The following is an 11,618-nucleotide window of genomic DNA, read 5'->3' on the forward strand; positions in this document are numbered from 1 at the left end:
TTAAATATGTAATATACTCGGTTAATAAAGTGTCATTGGATCACATTGGTGGACTGTTTGATACTCAGATTATGGCAAAAAAAGGAAGTAATACTATATCTGTGGAAGTAATAGATGATAAAAACCTTCCACAACTGGGTTTGTCAATCACACATATATTTATATTAAAGTACATCAACCAGGAGCATGTCTCACTGACTGAAGATTACTGAAAACCTTTTCATTTATTTAAGTTATTCTATATAATTAAAATAAAAAAAATAATTATATAAACTCTGGAAATTTAGAAAAAACAAATCTTCAATAATTGTTTATAGAATTTTAAATGCCTCATGGCACATCAGAAGAGTAATCGAAGCACAACAAGACAAATCTGTTGCCGCCGGAGGTTCAGAGTCGACAGCCGATCCCTCCGGTCACTGTGATGGTCTCTCCCGTGATGTAGGACGCCTCCTCAGAGCAGAGGAAGGCGATCACTCCACCGACCTCCTCCGGCTCTCCGACTCTGAAGGGAAAAACCAGAGACGCGGTCATTTCGCTTGTATGGCGTTTTAGCCAGATACTTTCACGTGAACTCGAGCTGCACCTTTTAATGCTGAGCTGCTTTTTAAACTCGTCCATGATGTCTTCATTTCCCCATAACTGGAACAAAACGTGTTATTGATACAACATTTTCAAGAATGAACATACGATATCTGGGGTTTTTTTGTCCTCACCGTGGAGCTGAAGCGGGTCTTGATGACTCCGGGGGCCACGCAGTTCACTCTGATGTTACTGTGAGCCAGCTCAGGAGCCAGCGCCCGGGTCAGACCCAGCAGCGCCGTCTTACTCACACTGTAAGGACCCAGAGCCTGCAGAGACACACACAATGTCCATGACGTACACACTGCAGGAAGACTAACTCCTGTTTATCTCCCACTTACCTGCATGGGTTGGTATCCAGCCACAGACGACACAAAAACTACATTTCCCCCTCTAAAAAATAAAGGAAAAATACAGGGTTTTTGTAACTCAATATACAGCGGAGAGTTCCATCATCTTTTAGTGTCACTCACCCCCTCTTCTCCATATGAGGCACCACCAACTTAGTCATGAGGAAGGCTGATTTCACATTTACAGACAGGATCTGGAGAGGAATGCAGAAATGATCCATTAATACACATAAATATGAGTTATACATAACTTTTTCTTTCTAAATACCTTGTCCCAGACGTCCTCTGTGGAGTCCATGATGTTTCCAAAGAAAGGGTTGACTGCTGCGTTGGATACCAGGATGTCAATGCCCCCACACTGGTCCAGAGTCTAGTCCAAACAGGAGGACCAAAACGTGTAGATGTCTGAGAACCATATAACTGTGGTAGATAGAAATCACTAAAAAAATACTCACCGTTTGAACCAGCTTTTCTCTGTCTTCTCCGATGCCAACATTACAGGTGGTCCCCGTGACCTGGATGCTCTGGCTCTGCAGCAGCAACACCGCCTTGTCCACGTTGGCCTGCCGCCGGCTGCTCACCACCACGTGGGCTCCTCTCTTTCCCAGAGCCTGGGCTGCAGCTAGACCAATCCTGAGGAGGAGGAGAACATCTCAGTATGGGACCACCAACGTTTAAAACACTATAGACAAAACAGGAGTCCATCGTGTCATTCTCACCCATCTGTGGAGGCTGTTACTATGGCTACCTTTCCAGCAAGGCTACTTTGAGACATGCTCCTTTGGCCAGCAACGGGATTGGTCCTCAGACACCTGAATACACTCCTCAACATCACCTGTGAACACAGAATAGTCCCGGATGTGTTTTATGAAAACACTGGGTATCTGGGTGAGAGGTCACCTGGAGTCTGACAGTGGTGCAGAAGCTGAATGCTAAACAGTTAATAGTTAATTAAGTCGTCAACCATGTTTTTCCGTAAAGTAATATAACACTAATTGATCCTACAGCAATGATAAAATACGTGATCGATGTTTGGAAAAAGGCGAATCAGTTGAGGAAAACTCAAATCCAACTCAGTTAAAGTTTATACTTAAACGCAGTAGTTCTACATGTTATAATCAATTAATACCCGTATGTAAATGTCATGAAGAGCATTGTCTCACCCTGCAGTTCATGCAATATTGAGCATGAAGTTGTATAGTGGAGGAACCACTGAAAACACTCCACTGCTCGGACCTTAGACTACCGACTACTCGTGAGTCGCCGTATTTTCCGGATAAAAGTCGCGCTGTCAAAATAAAAGCCTCCAGCCAGCGGTCCAACGCAATTGTTTTTAAATTAAAACTGTACAACCAATGTCCAACACGTATGATATTTGTTTACGGTCTTTTCGATGTTCCATACCGTCCTGTGATTGTCGTACCGAGTGGCATTTTTTTTTTTTTAAATCAGTTTACACCATAATTTTCTGATTTCCAGCCGAATTCGAACGTCCCTGAACGCAACCCACCGAAACGAGCCAATCGCACGGGCGGTGTGTTTGGAGCCGCGGACATCTGCGCGAGCTCACAGCCGTTGGATCGGCCTAAAGCGCGAGGCGGACGCTCGCGCCGCGCTTAACAGATCTGCGAGCTGCGCGTGGAGCTCCGAGGAGGCGGAGCCAACGTTGTTGTCATCGCAGAAGATGATTGAACGCCGATGGCCTCGGGATTTTCACGCCTGAGAAGAAGTGGTTTTACGTATCGAGGACTGTACGCCGACGCGAAGTTTATGGGTGATAAGATTGTAGAAGAACAAGGTAATTAACGCCATTTTATAATGACTGGTTTGGGGGGTTTTGACTGGCAACCAGATCGGCTTTAGCGGTTTTATCCGGCGGTGCCATTGTTGTTTTGAACAGAACTTTAGCGTTAGCAGCGAAAGGCGATGAAGATAACCTGGGTTAACGCAGCTAACAGCACCTAGCTAGTGTACGTAGCTAGGCCGCGACGACGCGTTATCACAGCTAAGGTCAGCTCCCATTCAAACGATTTTTTTTTTACCTGATAGCTACTGATAAGTGGAGGAAGTATCTTTTGACGGCGAGTGCGCTCCGCTCATTTATCCGCGATGCTAAGCTAATGTTAGCTTTCGCTTAGCGGGTTGCGTTTAACGTAACGTCGCTGGGCGTGGAAAGCAGAGACAGGTGTTGCCTCCTGCCTTGCCTTACCTTTGGTCTCACATGTGCCTTGCAACGTATTGAGTTGGAGGGGGGGGAGTTTGACTAAACTGTCTCGAGGACAAGTCGAGAAGAAAAACGTCTGTGCGTTGATCGCAGGGTCCCCATGAAGGCGGAGACGACGAGGCGCCCGGACTGTGAGATGTGTCCTCCCCGGACCTGCACCGAGGCTCTCCGGCGACCAGCACGCCCATGAGAACCGCCACCGATCTAGATGGACGACCCCGACTGACGGACCAGGACGCTGGAGTTTTCTTCTCTGAGACGCAACTGTTAAACTTAGCAACCATGTCTGTCTCCGTGAGTACAGCGTTTGGTCTCTTTTTGTCTGCGTGAATGTGCTTTAATGCATGTGATGGTATCACAATGATGTGCAAATGTGATTAAAACTTATTTAAAAAAAATGTTTACTATTGCATGTTATCTGTAATCTTTTATTGAGATCCTTATTGCCTCCATTACTGTTCCAAGGGGGTCCCACATGGCTCGATGGAGCCTAGTTGTCCCCGGGGGGTTGGTTTAGAAAATGAAAGGGGGCCTGACTCTCTGGCTTTAGGTTGGCAATTAAATCCTAAACAGCGAGGGACAGATGTGCCTCTTATCCCCTCCCCCTCCCTCTCATCGCCCTCATTACCATTAAGCCCTTGTGTCCATCTGATCATTGATCCTCCTGACTGTGCCCCCTCTTTCTCTCTGCTTTTATAATTATTGACACAGCTGCGAATTTTGAGTTGTTCCCGACGCCGGCTTTTTGCATTTTTTATTGTGTTCACCGATCCATTCCTGTCCCTCCTGTCTTCTCGCGCAGACATTTTACGGGATCTTCCCCATTCACTCCTATTCACCCTCCATTCAGTAGCCCCGAACAATCAACCTTTTTAGACTCCTGACTTGGCACTGCCATGTCAATGTACTTGTTTGTTTATGGCGTGCAGATGTGAGACACTAGCTTGTGTGAACTCGGGCTGTCGATTAAAACCTGATTTAATGGTCATTTGGTGTGTTTGTGTTGTGGAAATTACCGAAGGTTGCTTGTTTACGATTTCTTCTCTCGTCTCGTCCTCTTTTTTTTCAGACGGTATTGGCAAAGGCACTTTTCGACAACACAGCAGAGAGCCCCGAGGAGCTGGCTTTCAGGAAGGGGGACATACTGATGGTTCTTGAGCAGGAGCAGGGTGGAGGGCCGGGCTGGTGGCTCTGCTCCCTGCACGGCAGACAGGGAATTGCCCCTGCCAACCGTCTTAAACTCCTCCAGACCGCCCCACCCCCAGGCTCAGACCCCCGCCGGGGCCCAGCTGAGGACTCTGTCTACCTGTCACCCGTTCCCCCACTGGCTCGGACTGCTGTCGGCGGTAGTGCAGAGGACATAGATGGAGTGTACCGCTCCCCGCCAGGTGTGGGCGAGGGACGGGGAGGTGCCTCGAGGCCTGGCGAGCTCCGCAGAGTCGAGGGTGGGCGCCCACGCTCACACTCCAGCTCTGGTACTCGGCCCAGACCTGACTGGGATTTAGGGGTGGCAGGGCGTCCACGCTCACCCTCTCTGAGAGGACGAGGCACGGAAGTGACGGGGACCCTTTATCAGACTCCATTAAGTCCCATGCCTTCAGCAGCTCAGCACGCCAGACAGCCAGGAGCTCTCATGGCTTCAGAGTCCGTGTACCTTGCCCCCACTGGAGTTCCAAGGACAGCAGATGAACCAGACGACACTACATATCTAGTTCCTAGAGAAACACTAACAACATCTGACGACTGTTACTTGGTGCCCAAAGGTACGCCGCTTGCAGATGATGATGTTTACCAATCCCCGACAGGAGGAGTCGTGGGTACTGCTGTGTGCTCTAATGGCCCCAGTGGAACGCCGAAAGTGAGCCAGGACACACCTGGGATGTACCAAACACCCACCCCCGTGGGGGCAAACCTTCACAGGACTTCAGCCACGGCTTTGGCCCACCAGCACCCATCTCAGTTATCCCCTGTCCAAGCATCTCCCAGACCTCTGCTGAAGGGAGTTTCACCCAACCCCGCTGCTGCCAGGGGCAAACCCGGCCTGGCCTGTCACCGGGGGTCTCCTTTGCTGGTCAGAGCGGGGCAGGTCAGGGTTCCCGGATCACCAAACTTTGCCCGCAAACCTCCTCCGCCGGCACCTCCGGTGAGAGGAGTCACCAGGAAAGACACAGCGCCTGATTCCAACTCGGTCCCCACGTCCACGGCTCAGGTCACCTCTGCAAGCCTGCAGCAGGAAGAGGACAAACAGAGGGGGATTCCTCAGAGTAAGGAGGAGAGGATGAACAACGGCCTGGAGAAAAGCAACAACATGCAGAACAAAAAAGGCAAAAATCAGGATTACACGGATGCTGTGGATGACCAGGCATGTTTTGGCTACTTCACCTTAAAACTCGTCCTGCCTAGAAAAGTGTTTTGTTGTAGGATACATGCATTTTTTGCATGTTGTCTTAGTTTCAGCAAATATACAAATTTTGGTCACCCACGACCTGCAATCATGATTTGTTTTTGTGCTCTCTTTGACCTGCTAGGTGTACGACACTCCTCCCAGTTGCAGGTGGCAGCGCCCAGTCCCTTCTTCCATTGATGATGACGTTGATGGAATCTATGACACCCCCCGCAGTCTCCCACCACAAACTGATTCTGAATCAGAGGTAAAGCTTAACAATCTTTACTTTTATTAGAACCTGTTTCTTCTATCTTTGGACTTTGAAATGGCTATTTACACAATGTGTGTGTTTTGGAGCCAGCATGCAGACGTACAACTACGTATCGCAGTGGTGTTGGTCCTCTGTATGTCTATAATTATGCCCTTTCTTTTATCTTCTGACAGTCAAAAAACAATTCTCATGAATGTCATAAATTACCAAGAAATAACTGGGAACTGTAGTAAACTGGTGTGTCCGATTCATGTCTGTACACGCGAAGCCATTTACCAACAAGAGATGAATATCAAATGCACTGTCACTTCCCACATTCCACCCTTAGTCTCCCTGCCCCCCTCTGGGGCGAGGCCACACCTGTCTCTTTCTGCTGTGGGAGCCTGTCTATCCAGTCCAAGTGCTGCTGCTATTTTTTGTCAGTCGCACCCATCTGTCAGGGCCATGCCAAGGCCGTACCACCGCCACCCTGCCCCCAGTGGCCTCCCCTTTTAAACGCCACTTAAATATGTCTGCCAGCTGTTTAATCATTTTTTCCCTCCTTGACTTCAGTGACTGTGTGTTGACTCACTGCTTTTTTACATGGCTGTATTAGAGGGACCAATTTCTCTCTGCCTGAGTTTGGTGTTTTGTGGTGAATCTATGACGCCATCTGGATTTTGTGTATTTTTACTTCAACCAGTTCAGTCTAATCAAAGTCCAAGTCTTCTGAACTCACATTATTATCGTTTCAAACCTACAGTATAGTGGATAGCTATAACGTTCCTTTCTTTCCTGCTCCACTTGTAGGTCTACGATGTCCCCACCATCATCCTGAACGTGTCCACATCCGATGTCCAGCCTGACGAAGCTGACGACGATGTATACAGTGTTCCCACGCTTCCAGGGGTGCCTCTGGGCCCAGGGGAGTCCACCATCAGCCTCACCACTGAGGACGGACAGGTCTATCGCGTCCCCGGACCTGAGAAACGAGCCAGCGGTGGAGGTCACAACCGGGACTCTTCTGAGCCCGATTGTGGTATCTATGACATGCCTGCTTTGACTACCGAAGTCCTCTCGCACTCGGTGTCATCCTCCTCCACCTCTACCCGCCGCCTCTCCGTTTCTAGTAACGGTTCAGGCGACGTGCAGTGGAGAGCCACGCTCTCCGGTCTCGTCCACTCAGTGCTGAGCACAGCCTCCTGCCCGGCTTCCTCCACTCTGTCGTCACGGGACCTGGCCACCTCGTTGGCCGAGATCCTGTCCACCTGGAAAGCGTGTCATTCAGACGATCCCCCACCGCCTCTTCAGCAGGCGTGGGCTCGTCTGTCGGACCTCCTGCCGGCGTTGTCCGCCATAGGCAACGCTCCCCCCTCTGAAGGTCTGTTGACGCTGGTGCAGCGCTCCCTCGAGGAAAGCGCCCTCCTCTTGCAGGCTCAGGGCCGACCACGTTTGCCTTCCCAGGATTCCCTGTCCCGCAGGCCGTTGCCCGCGCTCCCCGTGCCGGATGGTAAGTCCTCAGGAGGTGGGATGGGCTCCCGTAAAGGCAGCTGGATCCAGGAGCGGCCCCTGCCGCCGACCCCTCAGCCTTCCTTCCCCTTGCCTCCCACTCTGTCGACGGTGACGCTGACGGTGGGCGACGTCGACGGCGAGGATGACCCCAGCAACGAGTACGCGGGGATCGGCTTGACTCCCATCCCTGCCCCTGTACCCACGGGAGACAGCGTTGGTTACGTCAAACTGCAGGTCAGCTTTCATGACGAAATTACGTTTATAAAGTTTGCCTTTTAGGCTACTAATACTAGTAGTGTTTTCAATATTTTCTGTGTTGCAAGACCTCTCTCCCTTTGTTGCATGCATGTCATGAATACACGTGGTTGAATGGTTACAATACAATTAACCCTGGGCTGCAAATGTGTCTGAGCACGCCTGACTGTCGTCTCTTTCCCACACTAGGGTAAACCTGAGCCACTTCCTGATGTCCTGGGTGAGAATGGACTCATGCAAACGATCACTGCAGAGCCAATGGTGAGTCTCTTCCAACTTTTTTTTTTTTTTTTTTGTTACCTCCCATATACACAATCCTTAGCTTCTACAGTTTTTGTTGAACAGAAGCACGCAGCAAGCCCACACAGACGAGTCATTCATTCACTCCGTGTTGTTCACTGTGCGCTCTGTTTACTAATGAACACTGTGACTCATTAATCCAGCCTGCTGCAGCTCTTTGGCACCTGACGTGGTCTCAGCCCGTCTTCACTCCGCACATGCAGTGTTTACCCAACACCCCCTCACTTAATATCCCTTAAAGCCCCTGTTGATGTATGTCCCATCAATCTGTGCAGCCACCCATCATGCCTGCAGCTCCAGAGAATTTAGGAGTTTTGAGCTCTATTTTTTTTCCCTACATCGTTGCTAGATTCCTTAGTAACGCCATAAACGACCAACAAGAGGTCACTTGTCAATCTTAACAATCTTGCCTCACATAGAACGGAGGCTGGAGGACAATAAGTGGCTGAAGAGCATAGTCATTCTTTCATCAGTGTCGCTTGCTGACGTACTATAAATGGTCTGTCTGACTGTCTGGCTTTTAAATTCGATGGAAGACTCAATGTCATTGAAAAGAGAGTTGCGTGTTCGCATCCAGTATTGCATCACACAAGTACCATATGTTGGTCATTTTCTCGATTAATAATCTGGTCTATAACATGGAATGACTGGAGCAATTACCAGATATATTAGAAAATACATTGTCTTGTCCAACTAACAGTCCAAAGCTCAAACATTCAGTTTGCAGTCATGGATGACAAAAAAAGGCATCTGGTCATCACATTTTTGGCTTAAAAAGTCACAAAAATTATTTTTAGTTCATAACAATTAGGCAGTTATCAGTTAATTGACTAATTGTTGAGTCATATAAATGTAATTTTATTAAAATAAGCATGAATTGCATCCATTCCTTTGGTTTTCCTCGCAATTACACAGATTAAAAGTGTGAAAACTATCCAATTTCTCAGATTAGTCCCCTCCAAATGGCAGTAGCTACCCTTTCCCTTACAAACACTAACTGCATCTTCCCTTGCACAGTTGGCCCCGTCCCATCCACTTCCTGTGTCCCTCTCCCTGGAGGACTCGGAGCTGCTGTCCTTCTACTCGTCTCAGAGCCTCGCTCACCTCTCCTGCCTGGCGGACGCAATCGACGTGCTCTTCAGCAGCGTGCAGGGAAACCAGCCGCCGCGCATCTTCGTCGCCAGAGGCAAGAGTCTCATCGTGACGGCACACAAACTGGTTTTCATTGGGGACACGCTCTCCCGCCTTCTCACCTCCGCCGACCTCCGGGCCAAGGTATGAAGAGAAAACCGTAAACATTTTGTTTTCTTTTTGTATATTAACAGTTTTTTTTTAAAAAAGAATGTATGTTTTTATTCATCTTCTCTACTTCAGATCACAACCTCAGGGGGGCGACTCTGTCAGGCCTTGAAGTCCGTTGTCGTGGCAACAAAAGGCGCCGCACAAAACTACCCGTCGGTGTCCGCCTCCCAGGAGATGGTGGACCGCGTCGCCGAGCTCTCCCAGCAAGCGGCCGGCTTCTCCACTCTGCTCCAGCGCCTGGCGGAAATATCTTCATGATATTTCGTATTACTAGCGTAAAAAAAAAAAAAAACTTTGTTTACACTACACACACCTGTTATCTCCTTTTTGAAATGCCTTATTTGTTGTTAGACCCTTTGGTTTGAATGGGATTGACGTTGAATCCAGGAGCGCGCGTTTAGCCTCGCTTGCAGCTGTTCCTAAGCTCGGTGGTGACTGTTGGTTCTGTCCTCCAAGTGTGTGTTGGTTTGCCTTTTTTGTTTATATACCGACCTCTGTGCTTTGACGCCAGGCACACTTGTCCTTTTGAGTGTTAACTTATTGAATATTTGAAGCCCCTCCATGGCTTTGAGTGTCCGTGCGGCCTGTTTATCTTGGGAGCTTTGCTTTATTATGTTTGCCATATTTTCCTTCCCTTACATGATAGCCATTTTCCTTCCTTCCTCTATTTATTTAGCCACCCCCCCCATTCCAAAAATAGCACAGAAGGAGGCCCAACATCCTGGTTCTGACCTACTTCTTACTGTTAACCTGAAAGGCCTTTTGTGATTGTCATTCAGAAGCTGTACGAGTGCAAAGTGTGGAAGAAATTGAACCGGATTGCCTGACTTCCATTATTAATCTGTGCAAAAGTACGTGTTGTTTGTTTAGTCCCCATTTCCACCAGGAGGGAAACTGCAGTGCAGCTTGTAAGCCGCAAGAAATATCCCTCAATGCATGTTCAGTGTACATTCTTGCAGGTGCACATAAGGACGCATTTAAATCCTGTCCGACGGAGAGATAATGTCGGAGCGACTGAGAGTCGGTAATAATAGATGGGTGAGAAATTGCGTAATCCTGTTCTTTCCCACGGTCACATGGTAGCCTGGCGTTGGATGACAAACCTGTTGACCAAGCTCACCTGTCTGCACATGTCTTGTTATGATCTGCATGCTTACCTTCCTTTGCATTCGATGTTCGTTTCCCGCAAGACACCCCTGTCACCAGTGCGTACTCGCTTCTGCTTTCATCGTCTCAAGTCGGGTGGAAGCTACGCCTGCGTGTTATATAAATCGTTAATAATGTAAAGAATGGCAGGTTACGCTCTGCCAGGCCCGGGGAGAAACTGGGAATGGAAGCACAACACACTTTTGGATTGAAATGGGGGGGATTTTGCATTTTCAATCCAACAAAACATAACTATTTTCCACCTCAGACCATATATTACTGTCTGACCTATACCGCTTTCATTTATACCAGTTATCAGATTTAATTATGTTGGTCTGCACATAAATATGGAAGGTGAACGAAGATGACGCTTCTCACATTTACACTACAATTTCAACATAAAGTTGCTCTACAAAGTTAGATTATAGTGCTTCAATCTTATCTTACATTCTAGTTTTATTTATCAGGTCCAGGTCGGTATCATCAGGGCATTGCATAATCATTTTCTCAGTTGTGTGGCTATTTTAAATCATTCTTTGAGGAAAACTGACTCTTCCTGCTTTTTACATATTTTTTTTTCTGCTACACTGCCACCTTGTGGTAGTTTGAAGTATTACTTAATTACCTGCCTGCAAAAACACGCTCTATACTGTTTGTATGAAGAGAGCATGACCGGCAAGTTTACCTTTTATTACTGTCAAATTTATGTTCTTTGCTTTACAGTTTGCATGACTTTGATTTGCTTTAATTTTTTTAATTAAATCCTTCATCCTTGGGTGATTTTACTGGGAAATTTACAATGAACACTTTTTTTTTTTCCTTCGTGAAAAATATGTTACAGTTCAAAGAAATGGCTGTTCTTTTTCTTTTGTACAAGAAAGCTTCTTTTTTTTTTACACTATGTGAACTCATTTGAGTCAGTTTATCTGTATTTGCTGAGGTGTAGAAGTAAATATTTGACTTTTCTCCTCCAGTAATACACTTCCTACATTAACACTACATTTGATGTCTGTCTTGTATTCATGTTCAGAATGCACAAATACATCTTTTGCAATTAAACGAATGTGCGTGGATTATTGATACATGTGTACATATGTTTGTTTAAAAACCTGGTCTTATTTACCGTACTTTTAAAAAAAATATACCATACTTTAACGTAGATTTGTCAAAATCCGAATAAAACCACGAAAAACGAGAGAAACCCGTCTTTAAATAGAGTGGCGAGGGCCACAAACTGTCCTAATACTGTTATTTACAACTGACGCTGCTGTTATGTGACTCGGGGAAAACCCCGAGCGTCTCCGGAAACTG

General features: G+C 47.3%; 2 protein-coding genes across 3 annotated transcripts; one reads left to right on the forward strand and one right to left on the reverse strand.

The window, feature by feature from the left end:
- Positions 1 to 366: 366 nt before the first annotated feature.
- dhrs4 (dehydrogenase/reductase (SDR family) member 4) lies at positions 367 to 3,020 on the reverse strand. 2 transcript variants are annotated; one of them, XM_084003419.1, is made up of 9 exons: positions 2,975 to 3,020; positions 1,652 to 1,767; positions 1,388 to 1,565; positions 1,201 to 1,302; positions 1,056 to 1,126; positions 924 to 975; positions 717 to 851; positions 587 to 642; positions 367 to 505 (listed from the first exon to the last, which is right to left on the reverse strand). In XM_084003419.1, the coding sequence occupies exons 2-9, from the start codon at positions 1,762 to 1,764 to the stop codon at positions 391 to 393; spliced, it is 822 nt and encodes a 273-aa protein (XP_083859545.1). In that variant the 5' UTR covers positions 1,765 to 1,767; positions 2,975 to 3,020; the 3' UTR covers positions 367 to 390. The 2 variants fall into 2 exon arrangements, with proteins under 2 accessions (XP_083859545.1, XP_083859544.1); XM_084003418.1 differs by lacking the exon at positions 2,975 to 3,020 and adding an exon at positions 2,096 to 2,215.
- efs (embryonal Fyn-associated substrate) lies at positions 2,547 to 11,385 on the forward strand. The gene is made up of 8 exons (XM_084003415.1): positions 2,547 to 2,730; positions 3,250 to 3,450; positions 4,226 to 5,518; positions 5,685 to 5,807; positions 6,603 to 7,538; positions 7,749 to 7,820; positions 8,877 to 9,134; positions 9,234 to 11,385. The coding sequence occupies exons 2-8, from the start codon at positions 3,343 to 3,345 to the stop codon at positions 9,417 to 9,419; spliced, it is 2,976 nt and encodes a 991-aa protein (XP_083859541.1). The 5' UTR covers positions 2,547 to 2,730; positions 3,250 to 3,342; the 3' UTR covers positions 9,420 to 11,385.
- The last annotated feature ends 233 nt before the right edge of the window (positions 11,386 to 11,618 follow it).

The sequence above is a fragment of the Eutrigla gurnardus genome (assembly GCF_963514095.1).
Source record: "Eutrigla gurnardus genome assembly, chromosome: 23".
In the NCBI taxonomy this organism is placed as follows: domain Eukaryota; kingdom Metazoa; phylum Chordata; class Actinopteri; order Perciformes; family Triglidae; genus Eutrigla; species Eutrigla gurnardus.

Bases quoted from the DNA above. Each gene is read 5' to 3' on its own strand.
- efs (XM_084003415.1), top strand. From the start codon at position 3,343: ATGAGAACCGCCACCGATCTAGATGGACGACCCCGACTGACGGACCAG. The intron at 5,519-5,684 runs GCATGTTTTGGC...TTGACCTGCTAG, and splicing joins CGGATGCTGTGGATGACCAG to GTGTACGACACTCCTCCCAG. The intron at 9,135-9,233 runs GTATGAAGAGAA...TCTCTACTTCAG, and splicing joins CCGCCGACCTCCGGGCCAAG to ATCACAACCTCAGGGGGGCG.
- dhrs4 (XM_084003418.1), bottom strand. The intron at 976-1,055 runs GTGAGTGACACT...TTTATTTTTTAG, and splicing joins CCTCATATGGAGAAGAGGGG to AGGGGGAAATGTAGTTTTTG. The intron at 643-716 runs GTGAGGACAAAA...GTTTTGTTCCAG, and splicing joins AGACCCGCTTCAGCTCCACG to TTATGGGGAAATGAAGACAT.